This window comes from Rousettus aegyptiacus, unplaced genomic scaffold, assembly GCF_014176215.1.
Source record: "Rousettus aegyptiacus isolate mRouAeg1 unplaced genomic scaffold, mRouAeg1.p scaffold_m13_p_5, whole genome shotgun sequence".
Lineage (NCBI taxonomy): Eukaryota > Metazoa > Chordata > Mammalia > Chiroptera > Pteropodidae > Rousettus > Rousettus aegyptiacus.
The window spans coordinates 68,490,997-68,517,596 of record NW_023416308.1 but is presented as its reverse complement, the minus strand read 5'-3'; the positions used below and the strand labels follow the sequence as shown (position 1 = coordinate 68,517,596).

At 38.5% G+C, this 26,600-nt stretch overlaps 1 protein-coding gene across 28 annotated transcripts in view; it reads right to left on the bottom strand.

Moving 5' to 3' along the window:
- DLG2 (discs large MAGUK scaffold protein 2) overlaps nt 1-26,600 on the bottom strand; it is a 1,668,408-nt gene that overhangs the window by 286,532 nt on the left and 1,355,276 nt on the right. For 27 of the 28 annotated variants that reach the window (XM_036221811.1, XM_036221806.1, XM_036221807.1 and 24 more), the window contains one exon: nt 24,392-24,548. In XM_036221811.1, coding sequence (XP_036077704.1) covers nt 24,392-24,548 — 157 coding nt within the window. Of the gene's footprint in view, nt 1-3,341; nt 3,466-24,391; nt 24,549-26,600 lie in introns of those variants that run through there. The other variant, XM_016160383.2, reaches the window with a different exon arrangement.

The window sequence follows — 26,600 nt, the reverse complement described above, 5'->3', positions numbered from 1 at the left end:
TTATGTTTTTTGATTTCTCAAACATTATAGCTCATTCTTATGCAGTAAACTTCTAAGTGATTTGTAAGCCATCCTCAAAATTCTGTCTCTCTCTCCCTTACTCATTTTCTTCATCTACTTCTACCATTTTGACAGTTATCTTGTGTATCATGGCCAGTCTACTTTCTTCTAAATACTGCTTTTCAGATTTACACATGATGCAGATGCTCTTATTCTTCTGTGCTCCTCACTACTTTCAGGTTACATGCAAATTCTTTATCCTCACCTTTAAGGCCCTGCATAATCTGGCTTTTACTACATGCTCTCTAGTTTCTTAAGAATACAGACTTTTCTAACATGATGAAATACTAGAGTTGATTTTGTCCAATCCTTCCATCTCATAGGTAAGAAGACTGAGGCCCAGAGAATAGAGTCACTTGCCAGGATTACACAGTGTATTTGTCACAGAGTCCAACAGAAGTGCCTGTGTTCAGTCTCCTGTATTACACATTTCCTCTCCCAAGCAAATCTTCAGCTGCAGTCAGAAGCTTCATACACATTCCTATCCCAATATTATTTATTCTTTATGGATCTCCTCCTTTTTCCTGTCTTGCTTCCTGTTTCTTAGGACTCTCTGAAATCCTGATCTTCTTTCATGTCCAGATCAAGTTCTAGTTTTCCAGACTGTCTGTGGACAGTCTGTACCACTTGGCCATCAGCCTCAAAACCTGGCAGCATTATATAAATTTTCATTCTCCTTAAGTACTTTATTATTAAGTAACTTGAGCTCATTTTAACTAATTAGAACAATAGAGAAGAATAGCGAGCAAATTGAATATATTCTTTTTTCTACTCTAACCTTCTGATAACCACTGATAGTAAATTGAATATATGGCATCTATACATTTTCCCCACACATATATAAATAATATCCTCAGTTATATTTCTGATGTCTAGAATAGTATCTGGTACATGTAAGTTATGAATATATTCAGGTGAGAAAGCACATATATTTACATTCATATATAGTTATTGTTTTTTAAAAATATCTCTTATTATGTACTTTGCTTTCTTTTTCAATTTAAATTACCTTTTTATGAATGAATGTCACCAACCAGACTGTAAGCCTCAGGAGGGCAGTACCAACCATTATGTTAGTCCTCTTGAATTCTTAGGACGTGACACGATTTTCTCTCCTTACACATTATTATTGAGGGTGATTGTAATTACATGGTCCTCATGTAGCTCGCTCTCTACTCTGAAGAAGCCTAAGGTTTACAAAGACTCCTATTCCTCTGAAAATCATTATTAACCAGTTCACCAAGGATTTAGTGGCCAATCCTGTGGTGAATAAGGAAAAGAAGACAAACTAGAAAAGAAGTGTTGAGAGGGGAACTAATGGAGGAGATACACAGGACCCTGCAAAGGAGGGCATCGGCTTCTCTTAGAGGGTGGGTGTTATATGCTGGGGCTGCCATCTTGAATGCGGTTTCTTTTGGGAAGTGCTAGCTGGAGCACACAACATACAGCCTCCACTCTGAGAGTCAATGATTTCGCAAAAAACTTCTTTCCGGCCAATCAGAGAACCAGAAGAAACAACAAAATCAGTTCAAAACTCTTCTGAAAAGACAAACTTTATAAAATTGTAAGAATGAGGAAGAACAACTGTCTTCTGGAATTACCCCTCCTTTATTGCTTCCTTTGTTCCCGCAAGCCCATATCAGAACTTCGTAAACGCAGCCAAGACTGTGCGCAGTCCTTTACCAGAAGTCTCAAGAGAATAGTGTAAGTGTTAGAAAAATTTCCATTTACATAGTCAGGGAAGTATTTTCAGTCATTTAAATCTTTTCTAATTACAACCAATTCCCTCCTTCCAGCCCTCCTAATTTAGCACAGAGAACACCACTCCCTACAGAAAACAACTCCCCAGCGAAGTCTGAGTTTCCATTGTTGTGAACAGAACCAAAAAGCCACACTCCTTGAGTTAAAGAAAAACACCAAGAAAAAAAACTCCTGTATCTCCTCCATTAGTTTCTACTGTCCTGGTTCATGTCCTGCACAAAGCAAGTGCTTAGTAAATAATGGGGAAGGAGGGAAAAACAGAATTGGGAGAACAGGAACTAATAGCAAGAGGATAAAGAGGGAAGGAATCCAGTGAAATTGGCTTTCCTCAATCTGTCTGTGTCCAGAAATTTAAATGTGAAGGGAAGGAGGTCACTAATAAAGATAATACTGGTTAGATTGAGCAAATATTGAGCAAAAGAGCACTGTGCTGGGCTTGTTATTGCTGAGCATCCCACGAATTTAGCTGAGCTCAACCTTTAAAAAGAAGAAACTGAAGTGCAGAGAAGTTAAAAGCTTCCACAACAGAGAAGCTCAGATAAGAGGTCCATCTGCATGATATACGAACTGTGTTTGCATCATTTCTCCCTGAAACTTAATGCTGCCCTGTTTCCTACAACTCTGGCTTCCTCCAGCCTCAGGTCTGTGGGTGATACACTGACAGACACCTATGCCAGAGCTCTGCTGAATGGACAGCCCACCCCAAACACAAATCCCCTTCACTACCATATCACAAAAGGACTCCTAACAGCAGCTCAGGCTCCTACTAACGCCTTTTATTGCTTTTGGTCACTTTGCCTTTCTATCTCCATTAACAGACATGATTTTCAGTCCTGCTCCCTAGGGGCTATTCCCTTCAACAACCATAGGTTGGTGTGGGATCCAGATCCTTCTCAGCAGCTCATGAACTTTGGACATTACAGAGAAAACAACGATCCGCGCCCCCTTCCCCGCCCCCCGCCCCTAGCATCTTAATCAATGTCAATGCTTTTTATGTATCCTGTGGGCAAGTTTAGTGCCTCCCCCACCCAGCTTCCTCCCTGTACTTCACTCTACACGTGGGCCAGTTCCATGAAAGGCTGTCTGCAGGCACTGACAGGCTGTGGGCTCTGCCATACCTTGTGAGACCAACCAGCATTAAATCTATAAGCACAGTGTCAGGGAAGCAGAAGCAGCATGGGAGGCTGTCTGAAACCGGGACCTGGGGCTCTCAAATTCCATTCACTGCCCCAACGGTTGCCAACATCAGAGTAAAATATACATGACTAGCCCTTGCTGTTCTTGGCACAAGGAGTTTTGTGGAACCCAGACATGTAATTTCAGATCCTTTAAAACCTTTTCTCAGTGTTTTCCCCTTACAATTGAGCATTACATGCAGCTACCTATTGCAGTTTTCTTTTTTTTGCCAAACACCTCGCCACCTGAAAAAGTTACCACATGCACTGCCCTGCAGTGGTGGGGTCTCTTGATTCTTGGACACCATTCCCCGCTCCCTCCCGCTCCCTGCCTCAGAGTCTCACCTCTGTGATTTCCTCCTGATCGCTCTTCATCAGCATCTGTGACTACATTCCTTCGCTTCTCCGTTCCTTACCTTTCCTTTGCAGCTGGGCTGTCTAGTCCCTCCTCCTGCTGCTGATCTCTCTTCTCTCTCTCTCTCTCTCTCTCTCTCTCTCTCTCTCTCTCTCTCTCTCTCTCTCTCCCCCTCCCTTTCCCTTTCCTTCTCCCTCTCCCTCTCCCTCCCTCTCTCTTGTCTCCTATCCCCTCCTTCTGACTGATCTGCCTCAACTTTCTTGCTCCATCCCTTTTTTTCCTTCTCTGGTTGATTTCTCCTGCTCTCTTGAGAAGATAACCTACCATTTACCGTGTTTACCACCTAGCGCAGAGTTTCTGGTATTGCATTGCCCATTTAAAGTCTAAACTGACTTGCTGTGAGAACCCTATAATTATGATAATCAAAAAAAGCGTCCTCATTCCATTAATATAGCTAAAACATCGGGTTAGCTGTCAAATACAGGCAAACCAAAGGAGCTTGCACGCAAAATAAAATAACAAAATTACCTCTGCTTTGCATTTTGAAATGCCATCTCAGGCTGTTTATATTTAATGCTCTGTGACTTTAAGTTAAGCATAAGTCTTAAGTTAGGATTTTTCTATGTTGGATTTCAGGGAAAGCTCCCTAGGATTTATAGGGCCCTGGAGCTACTATAAAACATTTTTTTTCAAAATCTACTTGTTTCTGTCTAAAGTAGAGCCTTCCTGCAAATCAAAAAAACGATGGAATGTTGAACCTCCTTCTAAACATTGTCATTACAAGCTGATTGTTTTAACTCCAAGTCAGCCTCCCCATCTGTCCCTTGTTCCTTAATTAGCACCAGTCAGTCAATAGTGGCTTAACTTTGGGCTTTGGGGTTTGTGCATATCTCAAGGTTTACATCACCTCCGTAGTAACCTTCATTTCTTACTCATCCTTTGCCAACAACTCATTCCCTCTTAAAAGCATGAAAACATTGCTGATATAATTTTAGTATGGATTTCAGATACAAAGTACAGGGTTAAAGAAGCACTCAGGGGGAAAAGTCACACTGGAGACATATGAAATGATTGATTGAAAGTCATGAATATTATGTTAGATAAAAGATGATTATGCATGCATACCATCCATTTGAAGGGAATGTATCAGTTCTAAAGTTAGGTGTAATGAGAAAGTCAGGTAAACAAGGAAATGATGGAGACAAAATAAATGCGCATAAAAAATAAATCACTAAGACAATATATGTATGATTGTACAATTTGTTCTTCAGGATAACATATGTAAAAGTATTTGTGGTCTGTATGATAGGTCTTTTTATTTTTTCCTTTTTTGTTAGCTTGTGAGTGCCTGGCCATCTAAATTGCCTTTCAGAAGCATTAATCCACCTGATAATTAATAAGTGGATGGGTTTTCAAAGCAAGAGACTTGTATTTGGCTCTCTGCCATTTAGAAATTCCTAGCTAAGGTAGATCTTTACTAATTGATTGTGCAATAAAAACAATTAATTAATATTTTCTTAAAGAAAGTAAATTGTTCTGCAATTATTTGTGTGTATATATTCCCACATATATATCCTATGTATCATAATATAAATAAGTGAGGATAATTCACTACTTTAGATTAGTGATTTTATGTCCCAATAGGTGGCAAAATCCAGGGATAGATTTATTTTAAAGAATGCTCAGTGGATATAGTTCTAGCTTCTGTTATCAGTTAGCTTTTGGGATTTTGTGCTTTAGTTCCTTAATTTATTAAAAAAACAAATAAATATTGTTCAAGGGAGTCTATGAGGTTCCATTCAGGGTTATTATTCTGTGATTTAATCATGTGGTTCAAAAATATATATACTAAGTACTTCTTTTGCCTCCTTCCATTGTAAAGTCATTCATTTATTTACTCATTCAGACATTCATTCTAGAAGCACTTATTTGGGACTTACTGTGTTCTAGTTTTATGCTGTATTCCAAGGATGCCAAGATTATTTAGACATGGCCTCTGTTCTTGAGGAGATCTGGGTCTATAAGACAATTTCCTATTTTCTAGAATTTCATCTCAAGGGCCTAATTGTAGAAAGTCAAATTTCTATGCAAAGAACTCAACAGCATCCAGATTATTAAGTGCTGATGATAATCAGTATTTCATTTTGGAGACCTTTCTCTCCCCCACCACCACCCCCCCTACTCTTCCATCCCTTTTCCTAGCAGTGAGGGCAGTGTAATAGAAGAAAAAGAGCGTAGGTTTTGTACACCGGATTCAGGTTTGGAATTTGCAATCCTGGGCAAGTTACTTGCTCTGAGACTCCATTTTCATCTCTCTGATATGATGATAGGGATATCTACTTCAAGAACTGCAGTTATAGTGAATACTGAATAAAATTATGTATTTAACAATCTACTCAATGAATGCTGGCTGTTGCTTTTAATATAAAAAGTTGGAAAACATTCCTGCTTTGTTTCACATCCTTTTGAAATGAATAAACCAATAGAGGTAGTTTTTTTTTGGCCTGAATCCTCTGAAGACTCTTTACATACTACCATCTGTAACTTCTATGCAAGAGTTTGAGAACCAAGACATCTATGAGAATTCTGTGGGTAGTAGATAAATATGAATCCATATTAGTTTAAACTATACAAAATTGCCAATATTTGACTTGACCTACAAAAGTGGCAACTGCATATGGTTCAACCTAATAGCATTACTGATACCACTAAAAGCAAATTTCAATTTTGTACTTTTTAACGTGAATTGCATATAAAATTTAAGAATTTTTTGGGGGGGGTTATATACCTGATGAAAATAACTTGAACATGAAAAATTTTATTACCAACATTTTCAAGAATAGAAACAAACACTCTTGGTAGGATCCTTTGAGATTTAATTATTTTCTGGTTAAAAAGTGTTTAATGAGTAAAATCCATGTTATTTGCTTTTAGTTTAAGGAAGAAATGGTAAAAGAAATTTTGCCTTCCTTTTTTTTTTTCTGAAGTAGTTTTAGAAGGTTCAGATTTATGTTTGATACTGTAAAAATTTCAGCCTCAGGCAATCGGGTAAAGGATATTAAAATCCATATTTATTATCGGCTATTAACAAAAAGAGCAAATCTTTGACTATTTTAAGAGAATGGCATTAAGATTGCCAACTAATGAGCTGAAACTTGTTCTGACTGTGACATATTACTGAGCACAAGATTAGAGGAAATTAGTATAAAGAGATAAAGAAAAAGAGAAACTTTTTTTTTTTTTTTGGTTATATGTGTGGGAGAGACAGAGGATTGGGAGTGCGTAGGAAAAGTGTGAGAGGCTCTGTGGGAGAAGAAGTGTTTAAAATGTTCAAAGGGAACTAAAATGAAGACAGGAAAATATATGCTGGGGCACAGGTTTTCAAAATCAGCTATCCAGACAAGTATTTCCAGTGTTGTCATCAGAACCTTTACTAGTAGCTTTTGAACTTCCATCTGTGCTATCCATTGGGCTGGGAATACTCTATCTTGTTGCTAGCCACATGTCACACTGTCACCTTTGCCTCAGGAGGCCCAAATCAAATCCTACTCTAGGAAATTCTTCCTGGGAAGTAAAGAGCACTTAGTTCTCTATCTTCAAAACTAAAGCAAAGAACTTTATTTCTTCCGACTCCCTACTCTTACGTGTTTTGTAAATGATTTGTATTTGCGTGATGTAAGAAATATATTGGTACACCTGACATGGCCTTAAGACCATCTAGTCTGCATTTATTGAATGCTTATAATGTGCCAGAGGCTGTGCTATGTACTGAAATCAATAAAAATAAGACTTGAATTTGCCATCAGAGAGATCACAGTAGTCACCTTTGCAATGTAAAAATATACTTATGTTATAAACAACTCTATTATGTTTCTGAAAATCTTTCCTTATAGGGGCCATTGGGAATCCTATAATTCTGCCATTTGAGATTCATCGTGTCAGCTTTTGTTATATATTAAAATCTCGATATAGCTGGGATAATGCCTTGCCTTCTTCCTGACATCCAACCTCAATGCAAACTGCTGCATCTGATTTTTCAAGAAATAAGTTTTCATTGAGGGAAGACATAAAAGAGAGAGAGCGAGGACACCAGAATCCTAGGTATACACAGAGTGTGAGGAAGGAGAGTTCAAGGACCCAAAGTGCTGGAAATGTATCAGAGATCAGTTTTCACCTGGCAGGAGCAATGCCACTGGGTTGAGAAGAAGAGGCAATCACTATAAGAAAGTCCAATGTCTATTGCTTTTAGAATTTGAGGCTGGCTTAGGGCTGTGAACACTGGGTCTGCTGGTGCCAAAGAAGGCAGAACCACCTGTGAACTACTGTGTGTCAGGCACCATGCTGGGTGCTTAATTTAAGCCCTCAGATTTTGGGGGGACATTTAAGCCCCATAACAATCCTTTGAGGTAAGAGTCAGTTCTACTTTATAGATGAGAAGACTTAGTTTAGGGAGGCTAAGGACTTGTCTAAAGGTATCACAGCTAGTTAGCAGTAAGGCAGGGTTCAAACCGCTCTCTGTTTCTAAAGTCACCATTTTTCCTTCTTTTCACTCTTTGGAAATAAAGGAATCTAGTCAACTGTAAAGAACAAAGGCTATTCCAAGGGAAATAATATTGGATGAATGTCTATTAGGTGACTAGTCTATCACATACCTGATGAAGATAACTTGAATATGAGAACAAATCTTATTACCAACATTTTCAAGAATAGAAACAAACACTCTTGGTAGGATCCTTTGAGATTTAATTAAAAATTCTGTTCTTTGCAGGAATACTTTCTCCCAAGCCTGCTGAATCTCTGTGGTCAGCTAGTAACTACAATGGAGTAAAATGAGACCCTATCATTCCATGCACCGTGCTTGACACAGTGAAGAGTCTCAGTAAATGCTCAATAATGCGAGGAAATGAAGATCTGGGGAGGCTGAGTGACTCATTCAAGATTATTTAGGTCTTATGTGGTATAAACAGGATTTGAAACCAAACCTCTCAGTTTCACAAACTTTTGTTTTACCTGGTGCCTCTTGGTTCTGATACATTTTCTGGGGCAACACAAACAAGTCTACATTCATTTTTATAGAAAGGCCTTGCAAATGCTTTATCAACACAACAGCAATAATAATCAATTCTCTTATGTGCCAAATGTTACACTAAACATACATGCAATATTTTGATTCTTTCCCATAACAGCCCTGTAAGTAGACAGTCATCATTTTATATATGAAGAAATGGAAACACAGAAAATTAAATTGCCCAAGTTCATAATTATAAATCTAGGTCTACTTTTTTTTTTTCTGTGTATATCTAACTATTTATATTGTAGAGGTGGTTACAACTTCTTTTTTATAGTATAAAAATGAGCATGGGTATAAGCCATTCAGAACAAAATAATTAGTAAGTGCTTAAAAGGATTAGAATTTTTCCCTTTATTTCAAGCTTAGACTAAACTTTCTATAACAAATAAACATCTACATCATACATACTTTCAGACGAAATGGCAACTATATGTATACAGAAGAAATGTATTGTACATCGGAGGCACCAAAAACACCTTCTCTGATGTAATCATGTAAGAATTAAAAAAATGAGTATCGTCCAGCACCTGGATGCTAAATAAAGAGCTGAAAGGCTAAACAAATAGGGGACTCATTCTGCCCATTTCCTGTTTCCAACTTTTAGGGTTTCTACTTCCTTCAAGAGCTTAACACATGCAGTCCCATATCTACTATCTCTTCTTTAGTAGCTTCAAAATGGTGGGATTAAACAACTTTAAACCTTGAGCTCCTTCTAAATTTCCCAAAGTGTTTCTGCACTCATTTTCAAACAGGCCTCCTCTTCAGGGTTCACCTTTATTAGGTCTGTAATACCATTCTCTCCAGGATACAGGGAACACTGAGAAATACACCTTCATTTATTCCATACAGGCCCTTAATTATGGTGGGAACTGGAACCCAGAAGCCTGGAATTGTTACTTTTCTATTTTCAGTGTGTATGTGAAGTCACATCACTCTTTGTAACTACAGAATCAACAGCTTAAACATGTCTAACTCCATCTCTCTAGATCTCACCCTCTTCAGGACATCCCAATTTCCCTTTCACCCTCTAATATCTCATATACATTAATCCTAATCTGTTGCTTCTTGATTCTTTTATAAAAATGCAGCAACTAGTATAAAACATATTGCCCTAGAAAGGGTCTTCCTAGGCACCAGCACTGCATTTCTAGAAATAGGTTCTAGGTAATATTTTGACAACATCATCAGAGGGCCTACTTATGGTCACCTAAAACCAAAAATTCTTCTCAGGAGTTGCTGCCATAGAGCTCCATTCTAAACTGGTGCAAATTATTTTGGGAACTGTATTTTCCCAGGCTGTCTGCCTTAGTAAGGAATTTTCTATGCCTGGTAAATGTAAGCAGTCGATAAGTACTTATAGGGGTTGTGCAGTGGTTTGCCTTCTTATGGCTACTTACTGATTTTACACCTCTGAACTTCAGTTTTTTTCATTTGAAAATGGATAAGAATATATTCCCTGCTACTTTTGTAGAAAATGCAAATAAGATAATGAAAAAAATGTAAGGTGATGTTATTATCATAGGTAATCTAGCTTTTAATACCACATAAGAAAGGTAATTATAACTAATAAGCCCATAATCACAGAAACTACAGCCACAGGACAGAACTATCTCAAACACAGGATCATCCACTCAGATTTGAGAAGAATTTGTTACAATTCAATTGCCCTTTAAAAGGTGTTCAAAGTTTGCTTTTATTGCCCTCTAGTGGTTGTTTTTAAGAAGACATAACTATATTTTTTACATTTTTATTTTTGAGATGTTAGGCCATCTTATAAACATTCTTAAATATTGTTAGGCTACACTCATTCGTGTAAGTTGGTAACCCTTTAAGAGTCAACCTATAGGGACAATCCTTAACATCATGCCCTGCGTAATGTAGATGTACCATGTCATGCATTATTGGCTGTGCATGATTTTTTAGGTCTTCACAAAGACTCTGATTTAAAATAATAATCTAACTTCACTTATTCAGTCATTAAGTATATGTAGGAAATCTATTACCTGTCAGATGAACAAAAGACACATTGTGATGGCTTATAATTTAGTGAGAAAAATAGATTATTAAATACATCATTATAAATTAGCATGGTAAATGTTGTGATAGAGAAAGTATTGGGCATATGAGCATATTAAGAAACTCTAGTGGAGGCATTTTCTGTGTGTTTTGAGAGGGTGAAGTTGGACTTATGAGAGAAGGCACTTAGAAAGAGTCACAAGTAATCTGAGATCTGAAGGATGAGAGTTATTCAGGAGAAGAAGGTGGGCTAGGGAGAGTGTTTGAAGGAAAGGATACCATGTTAAATATGGTTAGATAAAGGAGAAAAGAAGGAGTTGTAGAGATGAGGCTGGAACATTTTCTGAAAAGCTGTATTGGAGAATTTAGACTTTTCTCTGATGGTTAAATTATAACCAGTGGATTCTGACAAAGCGCACGTGCATGCCTTCAACTTTTACTTTTTAAATTCTTATTATTTAAAGGGAGACTCAGTTATTAATTGTAAAGTAATAGTTCAAAAAACTTACAGTGCCTTCTTATCATCCAAAGTTCTCTCAAAACCTTATATTCCTAGCATGTTGGAGCTGGAAGGGACTTTAGAGATCATGAGTTGCCATCTTTTCACTTTACAGAGAAGTGAGGGGGAGTCAGGAATTTGCTCAGGTTACATTGAATGTCGGTACAGGGGAGCTGTCTGCTTTTCATAGCCCAGCCTCGAATGCCTATTCCTCAGCTAGACTTCTGAGGCCTGCCTAGTCTCCTTATAACTCATGCCATGTTAGCTCAGATTGTTCAGAATTCTTGAGCATCCCTGGCTTTTCATCTCTTTGATTGGACTTCATGCTCCTCCTTTGTGGTCTCATGAAAAGATAGTTTATCTTAGACTTGAGGGGAGGACCTGAGAGAGTCTTCCCATTACTTAGGAGATCATAAATCCTCCCCAGATCACTAGGTCAGGTTTTGGCTCTTCTATGAAATTCACTTGCCCCTTTGTACTTTTATTCTAGCAAAGCTGTGTGGACTGACTCATTTCATCTTATAGACTATGAGCATCTTGAGGACACAATACATATCTTCGTATTATATTACTATATCTTCATAGCAAAGTAGTGTAGAGAGTGAAAGCCCCTATCGAGTTTGTTCGAGAGAAGGATGGGTGGAAAAATGAACAGAGTGGGGCATCTTATTTCCTAACAAAAGGTTTATATAGATATTAGTATGGGAATAGGAGATATATTATTGTAATAGCTTGTATTAGAATATTTCTCAGGCGACAAATTGAATTTAGAAAATACAATGATGAGCCACCTGAGGTGAAAAGACTCACTTACAAGCTAGCAAAAATGATAGTTGTACTGTTTTTCATTAAACAAAAAATGACCATGTAGTTAGTAAGAGATTAGAGAAGGGAGGTCAGGAAAGAGAGTAAGAGAAATATGGGCAGCATTGGACTGTGACCAAAGGGCTTTAAAACCAAAGAGAGATATCTGATGCTGAATTTAAAAACTTGTATGTGTTTGATGTAAACCACTGCCATCTTTTTGAGCCCTAAGTACTGTCTACTACACACAGTAGATCGCTAATGAACACTCAATTACATTTACGTCAGATACAGAAAGAGTGTGCTTTTCTGGAAAGTTGGTGGTTCTAGAGACCTCTGACTCATGTCCATGTATGCTGAATATGGAGGCAGATCAAAGAAATGCAAAAAAAAAAATGCAGCTTCTATCCTCCTTAATTCTACTGTAAATGTGTCAATAGAATAATAAAAGTACATGGAAAAAAAATAGCCACAATGTAGTGCAGTTTATGTTACACAAAAAAATGAGAGATATACACAATAAATGCTTTTGTAGTTTGAATCACAGCATCATTTCTAACATGGCCCATCAGGAAAGTTTCCCTACAGAGTAGATTTTGAACATAGAGCAATAACAAGCAATACCTTATATGGGAGATTAACTATTGGCCCTTCACTGACCCCTCTCTTTCTTTCAAGCTGTAGAATCATTGATCATTCATGTTCAGGATGAAGCAATATTCCTCATTTTGAGCTTTCTCCAGCCCTCTTGGCTCTTAGAGTTCCTGGGTGATTCTCAATGCTTTGTTACTTGTAAAAATGGAACTCTCATATGTAAAAGAGAGAGAGAAAATAGCAACAAAGCTGTAAATTCTAGTTTAAGATTTAAACCCACTTTTCATTTTTTGAATTATATATAAAAGCCTAGTGTTACGACAATAACCAGTTCTAATACTGTGATCGAATACAATCAACAGCACGAAAACTCAGCCAACAGGCCTGACAGATGCCGCTGGGATATACAGTTCTCTGTAAAACCTTTTACTGCCATCTTGTGGATTTTCTGGAAACGACCTCAGTGTATCTTTGAGTTCTAGGTTCATATATCACAGTATGTGAAAATAACTTGAAAAATATATAAGAAAAGAATAGCTAAATATTTAGGTTTCTGTTTAATTTTTAAAATCGCTTTGTATGCATTATTGAACTTCTCTGTGGCTTGGTTTCTTCATGAAAAGCGTGAAGTAAGGGTGTGTGCGCGTGTATATGTGAGTGTGTTGAGTACAATGCTAGAGCCATAGAAGGCCATTCATAAGTGCATTTTAATTGGCAGAAACATAAATAGAATTCTCTCCCCTTTAGAGCCTTTCAACATAGAAAATTAAGAGAAAAACCTAATCAGGCAGGGCCAGTTGGGGTTTGAAGAACGTGGTGTTGGCGCAGCAGCAGCATCATAGGGCCAGGGTTGCTAGTAACTGGAAATAGGCTGCTGTTCTTTTCAAATGACCAATTTCTATTTGGCTTCAACTTTCCTGTGAATCTTTCCTGGATTCCGCATTATCTGAGCCCCAAGAGGCTAATTTAGCAAGCCCCCATGGTCAATCCCAGATGAAATTACTTTGGATTTAGTATGAGAAAAGAGGAAGGGTAATAGACATTTGTTGTACACTTCTTATGTTGTAGGCACTTCTTCACACAGTCTGATTTCTATTATGTTACAGGGTAAAATTCTGAAGCTTCAGAAAGATTCAATACTTTGACCAAGACCACATAGTAAAAGTGAAGTTAGAACTGCACCCTAGGTCTGCCCGATCGCAAAGTCAGTATTTTTTTTCACCTTCCACAACAACCTGACAAATTCTATCAACTCTCTGATCCAGCTATTTCCCCACGTGATACTGTGATTTATAATAAGAAATATATGTTTGGTCTTTGTCTCCCTTTCTGGTACAGAATGTCTAAAACCCTTGAAATTTCCTAAGTGATGAGAGTGACAAAGGTGTTTTTTGTTATGTTAATAATCTAACTTTTGGACCAAACCTAAGAATAAGGGCTGGTTGCCAAGAGAACCAACCATGTGATTAGACAGTTGTAACTTTCAGTCCTGACCCCCAGACATCCTGGTAGAGGAAGGAGGCTGGAGATTGAGTTCAAGCACGTGTGGCCAATGATTTAACCAATCATGCCATGTAAGGAAGCCTCTGTAAAAACCCCAAGGAAAGGGTTCAGAAGATTCTTGGTTGGTGAATATGTGGGGGTGCTGGGAGACCGGTGCTCCTGAGAGTGTATGGAAACTCCGTGCCCCTTCCTCATACTTTGCCCTATGTGTCTCATTCATCTGGCTGTTCCTGAGTTATATCCTTTTATAATAAACAGTGGTCTAGTAAGTAAACAGTTTCTCTGAGTTCTGTGAACCCAAAGAGGGGGTTGCTCTGATCTAGAGCCAGGTGAACAGAAGCACAGGTGATTACCTGGATTTGGGGCTGTCATCCGAAGTGGCCTGGGGAGTAGAGGGTGGACCATCCTGCAGGACTGAGCCCTTAACCTTCGGGATCTGATGCTATGTCTGGGTAGATAGCGTCAGAACTGAGTTAAATTGTAGGACACTCAGCTGGTGTTGGAGAACTGCTTGTTGGTGTGGGGAAGCCTCCTCCACCCCGGGTCAGAATCAGTGACCACAAACTTCACCCTGCTTGAAACTTTTGTACAAGATTCTGCTGCCCTTTCCTCCCCATTCCCTTTGAAAGCCTTAGGAGGTATATGGTGTGCCTCCTCTCTCCGAAGTCCCCTTCACTCCCTATATCCTAATCACCTTACACATGGTGTGCTCTCCCTGCTTTCTAGGCCAAGGGACATGCTGATCTCCTGCTTCGCTTTTCCTCCCTTCCCCTGCCCCGTGGCCTGGCTATGCTTTATACATCTTTCAAGACTGAGGTAAGACATCACGTCTTCAGGGATATCTTTCTGATTCCCCAGTTTGGGCCATGTTCCCCTGATTGGGCTCCCCAACACCTGTGGCTCCCTTTGGTAGAACATTCAGAATTCAAATTTGCAAACTCTATGAGGGTAATAAGGATGGCACCTATTGTATTTGCCACTATATCTCTATCCCCTGGCACACTGTCTTATCCAGAGAAGGACAATGTATTTTCTGTGTTTTCTTATATTTTTCTCTATAATTTTCTATATCTTTTCCTTTCCCAACAAAAGTGAAAATAATAGAACTGGAGCCCATGCCCCATGTGACCTGCTCTTCATGTCTCTTAAAGACCAAAATGTGGATTCATCTCAAAAGAACTGATGATCCATTTACTCATTTATTAGAGTGTCTGTAGCTACACAGACTTTTCAAGACAAGGTACATTGGTTTGTAAATCCCTTTGCCTCAGAAAGACACTTTAAAATTACTCTCGGGCCCAAAGTGCTTGAAACAGAAAATCATCACCATTAAAAATGAAGCCTTCATGGTCCACAGACATTGGCAAAGTTGATACCTTGTGCTTGCCCGAATCTCTTGTTGACATACTTGGATGAGCAGTGTTTGGGGAGGCACTGTGAGCTGCTCAAATGCAAGCCTAGACCCCTCCCAAAGGAGGCTACTCCCCTGAAATAATTTCTATTGTTTAAGAAGCAATTATGATTCTCCAAGTTTTACATCTAAAAAATTCCTCAAATAGAAATCGATGAGCCAAATGATCTCTGATAGACATTTATCATTTATTGCTCTATGTCCAAATATCCTTCTTATTTTGGGCCAATCCAACATAGGAAGGAGGCATAGCTTCATCCCCTACTAAAGGAGCTGTAGAGTGGCAGATATCCCCTTTCCTCATCCCTCGGTAGCTATGGCATGACAGAGCTGGCAACCTAGAATTCCCACAGTAAGGTTTAAGGTGTGTGGAGAGAAGTTTTTCCACAGCATCTCCAGGAGTGACCCAGTCATATGTGGGCAATAGTGATGGCTTCAGGAGCAGCAGCCTTAACATACTGTCTTTCTGCAAGATTTCCTCTAAGCCTGGTTTCCCAACCTTCCCGAAGATCCAGTGAGCTATCTGTTATTTCTCTAATAAATTCCTTTTCCATTCAAATCACGCAGAGCTGATGTCTGTTTGTCTGGAGTTCATAACTCTGGCAGCTAAATTCACTGTTCAAGCTCCCATCAGGCACATTTTTAAAGCAGCATTACAGGTAAGAAAGCTGGTTGTGATAGAAGGAAGCCTATGCCTAGGCTCTAACTGGCTGAGCTAGAAAATCAGTGAACTCTTCAGTTTCCTACTGTATAAAGTGGCAAGGTGATCATTTTTTCCAGCTGTCCTGAAGGGATACTGTAAGGGTCAAATGAGATAAAGTCTACAGAAAAGAACTGGAATAAAAGTAGTGATGCAAACATAAGGGTTACTAAGGATTAGCTAGCAAAATAGATTAGCCCAAGGCAAAAATAGATTGGAACTAAAAATCAGTCCACTTTCGGTTGAGTATTTCTCCTTTCTTACAACTTGAGAACTCTTTGAAGACTTCCCCTTTATCAGGGGTCAGCTGTCGTAGCTCATTTTCAGTGTTTATGTAGAGAAGGCGTGGAATCAAGTGTTTGTTTTTGAGACTTGTTATGGGAACGCTTAATCACCTAAACATTTTTTTTTTGAAAGAAGAGTATACATTGTAAACAGATTTTAAGTGAACATCATGTATTTAGCATTTAATACATAGCAGAATATGTATTTAACATTTTCCTGATTTATGTGAATTCTTATTAGTCAATTAGGAAAGAATCTGTCTGATTTGGAAGATATATTTCATTGGCTGGAAAGCTAAAAGCTTTAAGATATTTGATTCTTCAAGGCAGAAAGGGTCCTTTTGGCCAAGGGTCCAGATGCATAAATCTGACAGGGGTCCTAGGATTCCCAATTGCCTTCAGAGAAGTGGACAAGGATATCTCATTCATTTGTTCATTCAACATTTGCTTAGTACCTGGGTTCTATGTTCAGTTAATCAATTATGAAGGAATAAGACACAGTTCTTACTCTCAAGAAAAGCATCAGAGGCTCTAGATGTTGCTTCTAAGTCATTCGAATCTTACAGTCTATGTGTACAATGGCTTCCTGTTGTGGCTCATATGTTTCCTTGTAAATGTTCTATTATTTTAGGCATTTATGATTTTTTTCTCATTAACTGGACTTAGAGTGTGGTCAGCCTCGAACTGTATAAGCAAGCTGCCAAACTTAATTTTCTTTCTTAAGGCTGGAATTGTAGAAAAGCCTAGCTTTAATATCAGAAACAACAGTGGTTCAAATATCACTGTCATTGCTGATTATGTGTGTGATCTTGGGCAAACTGTTGAATTCTTCCAAGCCTTCAACCTGACAAAGTTGTTGTTAGGGCTCAGTAAAATCATAGTGTGGCATCCAGCACAATACTTAAGCACATACTCAGGAAAAAGTAGGCATTGTATCCCCAGTTCTCCACTGTTGCTACTTCCTCAGGGCCCTCTTTGTTGGGAAGCTTTTCTGGAAGCCCTCCCACATTCCCAGGCTGGGCTAAGGAGAGCCTCTCTTTTGTGCCCACACAGTTCTCAAAACTTAACATCAGGACATCCCATGTTATGTTGGAAATAACCAGTTTATGTGTTTGTCTCCCCTCATGAGGATATATGTTCCCTAATGACATTACTGTTTTGTTTTGTTTTGTTTTGTTTTTCATGTTGTATCATCAGTGCCTAGTATTCAATACCTTGTAAACGTCTGTGGATTGGTGTAATGTGAATAGGTTAATAAGTGGTAAGTAAAGAACATCCCTCATCTAATGCTCCTTCACTCCCTCCTGAAGTTGCAATCTGCTTGAAGATGATCTTTCCAGATTAAGGAGGATAGTTCTTTGGTCTTAGGTATTTGGGATGTAATCTCTCCACTCCACCCAGTGAGCTCTGCAAAAAATATTTTAATATGAAAATATTATTTCTCCTAAATAAAATACCTGTGTGAGTTTTTCCTGGAGATTAGATTAAGGCAGAATTTCTAAAAGTTTGTTCCATTAGATAGTAATTCATATTCCAGGGATAAAAAAAGATTTTTTAGTTAATTAAAGTTAGAAAATGCTTTAATAGCATTTCTTTATTTGCTGTAGGACTTCTCAGATCCTTTATTTGATCATGAACTCTTTTTTAAGGAACGTTTCACAGATTTGGTATTGTACAAAACACATTTATAGTACCACCTCGAGAATAGCTGGGACTGGTATCATCAAACTAAATTGCAGACTTTTGAAGCTACTCAAAGCTGAGTTCTTCAGTGGTCATCCTATGAGTCATGTATTAGAGGTCTGACTTTAAGTGCATGTTTCCCAAAATACTATTTTTGCTGTATTCCTATAAGTTGTGACACAATGTGTTACTGACTCACTAAGTAAACAGTATTTAAGGCCTGTAACTGGAAAATGGTAATGCTAATTTTGGTTTTCTACTATGCCTACAAAGCTTATTGAACTTATTTATTTGATATGTATGATACAAAACATGTCAGATAACAGGGATGCTTCCTAAGTGGAACCTAGGGCATCCACGAGTTCCCTAGTCCCTTTCAGGTAATTAAAGACCCTTGTTCACTATAAGTTCCTTTGCAGAGGAAATTTAGTGCATGAACAGGCCCATGGTGGGAGTCCACACACATCAACATGGCTCTTCCTTTTGTTACAACAGTGAGAGACTTCCATGTGGTTTTTCAGCAAGTAACTGCTGTCCCGAGGACTCTTGAGTGACCCACAATACTGGTTACCTGGAAAAGCCCACCTCCCATAATCCTTAGCTGCAGCACTATGGCCATTCATTGCATGGGCTCATGCTTAATTGTACAATCATTCAATGTGCCAATTTGCTATATATTTTAAATAGCCTCCTTGACTGGGGTGGGGGGGCGGGGCGAAAAAAAGCCGGGGTTGCTAGGACATAAGTGTGAATAGAGGAAGTGAAACATATAAGGCCAACAAGGCAAGCAGGGGCCAAACCCTACAAAAACTTGTAGGCCTTGTTAAGAATTTTGTACTTTAAGAATAATGGGAAGTTATTAAAATATTTTAAGAAAGGGCTGACATGATCAGAGATGCTTTTTGAAAGAAGCATTCAAAAGTCTAAAATTCAGTTTGATGATACCAATTCCAGCTATTCTCAAAGTAGCAATTCTACAAATGTAATCTGTATAATACTGGATCTGTGAAACACTCTAAAAAAACTTCCCAGAAGCTGAAGTATGTATGGAATGGAGATGTTTATTTGTCATGGGCAATCAATGGGAATAAAGGACTCAAAGGGGATAGGTAGGCCCTGCTGCGTCCTTACCCTCTGTGAGTGGGCTGGGGGTCAGCTCTCTGAGGCTGACGATGTCTCTCCCCTGAAGCCTCTTCACTGGCAACATTGGTTTTTTGTTTTTTGTTTTTGTTTTGAGATGTTCCCTGAGCAGGGGAGCTGTGGGCTCTGAGTTGGGCAGAAAAACGAGTCCAGAAAGATGGGAAGTCTGAGTGGGCTCCTCAATTGAGAGGCAAAAACCAGAGACTGAAAAGTCAGTGATTCTGCAGAAAGTAGGGTTTTGCAGAGAGCAGTGCCTGGAACAGGCATGTGGGTTTGAGGAGGCAGCCCCCACATGCTTTCTGGGCCAGAAACCTGAATTTAACTGGTCAGAATTAGGGCCACAGATCTTTGTGTTTTCAAAAACACTTTTTTCACTTCAAAGTTGTTTAACAGGGTACATGGCTGACAGAGAAACCTGAAATTTCTGAAATCTTGATGAGAATGAGCAGGAGGCAGGGTAGGGACTCACAAAAATTACATGTTTAATGTCTTTCAAGCTAAAGATGTTCAGTATTTCCTTCAGCAAATACTGTTTCTTTGAGCAAATGTATAAGACAGGCCCTTGGTTACCAAGCTGTATCTGAGGGACAGGTCAACATATTTTCTTGAGGGAAGCAGTGAAATCACCCTTAACCTGAATGCAGTTTGAAAATATATGCTCCTGAGTTTAAGGGAGTGCTGGTCTCTGCTGGTCTCTGAGTTCAGTTGCCTTTCTTTTTCTTTTTCTTTCTTTTTTTTTTTTTTTTTTGGCAGGGGAAGAATGATCTTCATGGGAAGGTGGAGTGGGTGGAGCTCAACCAAAAAAAAAGTGCTCTCCTTGTTGGTCATGGGTGACCAGAGCTGGGACTGACGCTTACTCCTCAGAGAAGGGTACCAGTGTGGCTGGTATTTGAGTGGCTCCAGGTGTTGAGGATGAGAGAAGAAAAGCTAAAGATGCTGCTTGGGTGAGATGTCTTGTTTAAGCTGTTGTGCTTTTGGAAAAAGGTGGCAGAGCAGCACAGAACTGGGGACATGGCTCTTGTCCCTGCCTGCTCATAGGCCTCAGAGCCTCTCTGGCATCTTGGGGAGTTTGGTTTCAGAAACACCGAGCAAGAACCCCTCAAGCATTGAAAACTATGAAAACAAGGGTCCTCTGTGGGGCTAGAGGCCAGAGAAAGAGAGGAAGGATATGGCCCATGTGGCATGGTCACTGGGTGGGTTTTGTAAGCTCTTAAGAGGGCCACTTTAGGAAATCAAAAATAATTTGGGACTTTTTTTTTTTTTTTTTCAGGGGCATGGGGACTTCAGGCATAACACTAGAAGGTACTTAGGGTTGTCATTTGAGGTAACAATACAAGGGTAACTTTATCAGTATGCCAGATGGTGAACAGTGTACACAATGCTTAAATTCTTTTTGAATAACTTGACAATAAGGATCTGACAAGGTCCTTCTCTCTGCATAGCTCTAAACATGAAGATAGCTAAGTACCCTGAGAATAAATCAAACATCCAAGTGAGCTGTGACTCTTTCTAAATCCACATGTAATTTCAATTTCCATTTAAAAATTCACAATTACTTATTGTCACTTCATCTCAACAGCTGTAGTATTTTACTTCTGGCAACACATATTCCTAATCAAGTCTTTTAGATCACAGTTAAATACTTTCAGTTGATCAAGAGTGGGCTTTGGAGTTAGTGAGGTCAGCTTGGGGTGATATTTTTTAAGACTCCTGAGGAATGAACAAACTAAAATTGCTTGGTGAGACAGGAAAAAATTTCTTTAGCGGGGTATTACTTTTGTGTGCTCTGCTCCACATTTTTTTTTTTTTCATAATAAAGCATTGACACAAATAATAACAGAAGCATTTTTATCTTTCCCTCTGCAGGAAGAATGCCCGAGGAGACTACTGCACTAGTTAATGTGATTGCATGCTGAATGCCCTAAATTCTCCTTCATGAATACCTCTAGAAGACAGTTCAACTACTGAATTAAGACTTTATGCAACGAATGCCTGAGAAATAGAATACATAAAGGAGAATTTAGACAGAAAAGATCACTCACAATACGAGTATGGAATATAGCCTCAGGCGATGATTTCTTTATCTTTCAGCATCTTAACTACTTTAGTTCTGTAGCTGTGGTGGGAAAGAGAAGTGGGGGATAAATCTCTACAAAGGTGTTTCCAATCCTCTATCTTCAGGTGGCCATGCAATATGTTCAGACAATGTATGAACACTAGATGGCACTCATAATCTTAAAACATAGTGAATAGCTGGTTGCCTTTTCTTTATAGGCAAGTATGACTCTCTTATAGGAAAGCAGTTAATTACAGGAACTATAAAAATGTCCACTCAAGTCTTTCCCACTAATGGTGAGGTGCTCCTTATGTAAAGGTTTGGTGGTCAAATATGTTTGGGAGAAACCATATACTTTATCTGCCTCTAAGAAAATTCCCAATGCAACATTGCTAAACAAATGGTTTTGAGAAGTTCTTTGGTGCAAAAACCTGGTACTAGGGGATCCTTTCTGTCAGTAGCAACTTAATACAACCCTGCTGTTTCAGTGCCCCGTGAAATACACTTTGGGAAATGTTGATCTAGTCCAAGCCTTGTGTCAAAGAAAGAATGGCTCAAACTACCTAACAGAGGCACTCTTTACATATGATTATACTCATAAAAAAATATCAGACACATTTTTAATGCAGAGTTGTTAGTAGTAATAGCAGCATTGATTGAACACTTAAAATACAACAGACTCCATTCTGCGTTTTGTCTCCTTCCTTTCTATGGCATCTCTATGATCTCTCTCTCTCTCTCTCTCTCTCTCTCTCTCTCTCTCTCTCTCTCTCTCTCTCTCTCCACACACACACACACACATACACACACACACACACATTTCTATACCATCTTTATCTATATGTCATTTATATCTATGCACTTACATACATATTAGATATATCGATATATCTGCTTTTAGGCTGCGAATATTTTGAGGACAGAATATTTATCTCATTCATCTTTAAGATTTCAAGTCCTAGCATACAACCTGGTACACGGTAAGTCATTAATAAAATAAATTATCTAGGAAGATTCTATAGTCTGTTTGGGAGAATAATTCTAGAAAATAGGAATAAACATTATGTCCCTGATCAGAAAGATAATTGTCTATTACACAAGTCTCTTCTTTACAAAGGCCAATTGAGAACAGAGACCTAGCCTCTAGTTCTTTTCCCTGGGGATTCCATTTCTCTTCTCTAAACTCACTGGGTTTACTGTTAGCATAACTTATTTGCAAATTAATCTTGTATGACCTAGTAATATGTATTGAATTTTTATTTAACTCTTGATTACTGTTTAGTTTTTGTTCTTTTGTTTTCCAGGAAGGTATTGCTTGTCCAGGTGCAAGCTATAGATGAAGCATATTTTTTCCATATTCCATTGCTAATAATTCTATTCTGTCATTCTTTCCATATTGTATATTTGGAGAATACTGAGAATAGCTTGTTTATTCATTTCTCGCATTGTTAACCAATGAAATTCCAGTACTGAACCTCAAAACTAGCTACTTTCTAGTCACAGTTTAAGTAAATTTTAACAAGCTAAAAGAAGCAATGTCCCCTCTTTCTTTTCAATTGCAAAAAACAGATAATAGTTTCATTATTGCGCTATCCTTGCAAATGTTTTCCATAAAAAGAGATATAATATCTGAGCTTAAGAGATCGTTGTTATATTCTGTGAACTGTAATCGCTAAGAAGAACATAATTTCTATTGGTTGCCGTATTTACTATGTGGTCCTGGCAGCAATATTTAAATGGAAAGATCTATTTTTGAAAATAGAAATACTTGTGTGTTTTCTTTGTTGAGCCATAAGAAGATTATTAGCTCATCTCTTTCTCTACCATATGTATAGAGGTTAAAACAAATAAAAGCTAGGGCCCAACAGGTTTCTCATTTAAACAGACTTAAAGAGTCTAATGTCATTTCTGTGTCTCAGTTTCTTCATCCCTAAAATGAGTATATAATAAGGCATAGGGTTGCTGTAAGGTTAAATTAATTGGAACAGCAATTGACGCCAAAGTACCACATAAATATTAGCTCTCTCTAGTTCTGTGTGCACCTGCCTGTGGTGTACACACAGGACAGTATGTTCAATGAGACTACAGTCTGGTTTTGAAGAGAGGAGGAAAAACACCGATTTGGGGTCAGGAGACCTGACTTTGAGTCCAATATCATATTCAGTAGCTGTGGAGCGTTGGAAAAATCTTAAGCCTTTCTGAATTTCCTTCTCCTGATGTGGAAAGTGGGAGTAAGAATAACCTATCCTGACACTCGAAATTTCTTTTAAGATCCCTCAAATTAATGCATGTAAAAGTGCATGCATTAACCTGGGGGAAAAGTACGTGCTTTGTGTCTGGAGAAATACTAAGACAATGTGAGTGAGTGTTGACTGTGATAAAATGACAGAGTGGATGGCCAATTTACAGATTTTGAGCCAGGATGATATGATGATGTAAGTATGTTCTAGGTAGAATTTTAGGGTCAATATTCCAGGTTACAGTGACTTCAGCTTCATGTAGCAGAAAGAAGCAGTCGCTAAATATTTGAAAAAGAAAGAAACTAAAGAAAGAAAAGATGAAAGGAAAGGAAGAAGAGGAGGGAGAGAGGAAATAGAGGTGGGAAGAGAGAAAGGAGTGGAGGAAGATGTGACGAGCATTAAACTGAATATATAAATCCCAGCTTTGGCTCTGTCTAGTTAGGTAAACTTTGGCAAGTTATTTAACCTCTGTGAACCTTCCTCTCTTCATCTGGACGTGGGACAGTGCCTTTCAGGGTAATTGTAAGAATTAAAAATAACTTATAAAATTTGTGGTGAATAATAAGTGCTTAAAACATGTTCCTGGTAATTCTTGCATTTAGGGAAATGGTGATTCTGATACCACTTATCAACACTACCAAATTGTGTATAGCATTATGTTATGTATTTTCTCATATCGTTGTATGCAATAAACTAAACACATTATAAAGGTGCAGGTTTTAGAATAGAATCATGGATTTGGACTAAAAAATTTGCACTAAAAAATTAAGTAATATAACATATCATGCTTCTCAATGTTTTACTGCATGCAAATAGGTCTCAGAAGATCTAAATGAGAACACTAGCACCTTTTCCTGTATCTGAAGAAATAATAAACATCAAGCACCTGAACATTTAAACAACAATGTGCGCCCGAAGCCAAAATGCTCTCATCATTTTTCCTTTGTAATTAAGCTGCTTTTGGGGTCATATCCAAAAGTGACTTTTTCTTGAATGGTGTCAGACATGGAGTGAATGAAAATTAAGGAGAGATACTCACAGATAGGATCTGGTCTCCTCTCTGGAGCTCCCCACTCAGGTCTGCTGGTCCACCAGCCAGAATGAAGGATACAAAAATACCTTCTCCGTCTTCTCCACCCACGATGTTGAAGCCCAGACCAGTGGACCCTTTATGCAGAACCACCTTGCGGGGCTCCCTGCAGAAACAAGCAGAGAACACTGCTCACAGGGTGACCCACTTGAGATTCAGATTGCTTTACGTTTCATTGAAATATATGATACCAGCAATTCACTATCTATGAAAATCACTTCCCAAAGACACATTTACACACTAAGAAAGGTGCTACTATCAGGGAAGATACTGAGTTCCTTGCTATAACAAACATCAAGATATCATGAAAAGTCATTTCCTTAATTCCAAAACATTTTCTTAAACTAGCCTTACTTTCACTTTTATTTTGTTTAAAATATCTGTTCTTTACTGAACACCATAATAGTACTAGGTAGGATGGATGTATCCAAAAAAAGAAGGGAGAAAAATTAAGGGACAAGAAACTAGATTGAATAGGCCAGACCATGAAATGTCTTACAAGCTAGCCTGTGGCTTGCTTGAGTGTTAATAAAAATTTGCTCAGTAGGCAGCGGGGACTCATTGGAAGACTTTAAGGCCTTAAGAATATTAAAATCCACTTTAGAAAGATTCAGCAATTGATATATATAGCAGGGGTCCCCAACCCCTGGGCCACAGACTAGTACTGGTCTGCAGCCTGTTAGGAACCAGGCCGCATAACAGGAAGTGAGCAGCAGGAGAGTAAAGAAAGCTTCATCTGTATTTGCAGCCGCTCCCCGGCGCTAGCATCACCACCTCAGCTCCACCTCAGATGATCAGGCATTAGATTCTCTAGGAGCACCAGTCAGTCCCTGGTGCAAAAAGGTTGGGGACCACTGACATATAGGATTGATGGAGAGAGAATCACAGATGTGATGGGAGACAGGAAAATCATTTAGAACGTTGACCAAGTATTTCAGGTTTGAGGAAGTGAAGCCTGAACAAGGGTAAGAACAGTGATAATGAAAAAGACAACACGAGAGAGAAAATTTTAAGGGAGAAAAAGTGGGTCCAGAGAGGGACTCAGGCATTGAAAGAGAGGTGGAAGAACATCTAAGTAACTCAAAAAATGGAGGAGGCATTGAAATTCAGGGTCACGAGGTTGAGTATGATTCTGACATGTTCAGTTTCAGGTAACAGTGGAATATCCACATGGAGATGTCTGGAAGTATTTGGAGAAAAATGATAGGGATTTGGGTCCTTAGAGAGGACTGCAAATGTAGATTCAAGGGTCATCAATAAAAAGATGAGAGATCAAATCTTGAACCAACAGTTCATTGAGTTTGTGGAGAGGCCGGATAATTATGGAATATAGGATTCTAAGATGTCTTAGAAGGCAATTGGTTCAATTTTCTGTATCTGTAGCTTTAAGAAATGTGCTATGCAAGCCTTAGGTTTGACCAATGTACCTTGTGTATCACCCACCTTCTTTTCCCAAATATCTCAGTTCCAGTTGTTAAAGTTCCTCTTCTATTTTCCTACTCCTAGTGATATAAGAATGGCAAAGGACCATCCAATATATTTTTATACTAATGACTACAGAGTCTATTATTTACTATCACATTTCCATTCACATAGAGATGTTTTATATCTATATATAATGTTATTGTGAGGAGGGGTATAAAATGTTTATCACAGCTTATCATGTTATAATTTGATGCATTAAGAGGTAACTTGATATAGAGTTCGTTTTTTTCTGAAAGTACTTTGTAAGCATATCCTAGGCTGGAGAATGTTCCAGGTGTGTAGAAAGTTTGTAAGTAAAACAAATATCCCTGCCCTTATGGGCTTACATTCTAATTGGGGTAGACCACTAAACAAGCAATAGGTACGATAAATAAGTTTGTTATACTGTCTGTTAGAAGGTAATGAATATTTTGGAGAAAATGAAAAAGCAGAGAAGTATAAGACGAATAGGTTGTGGCAGGTAGGGAATTGGGTAGGATTCATTGAGAAAGTGATATTTCAGGAAGACTGAAGAGGTGAGGAAACTAGACATATGGATATCTACAGGAAGAGCATTCCAACCAGCAGGAAAAGCCAGTGCTGAGGCCCCCCAGGGGGAGGGTGCCTGGCGTTGTCAAGGAAGAGCCAGAAGGCCAGTGTGGCTGAAGTGAGTGAATGAAGGAAGCAGAAAGGT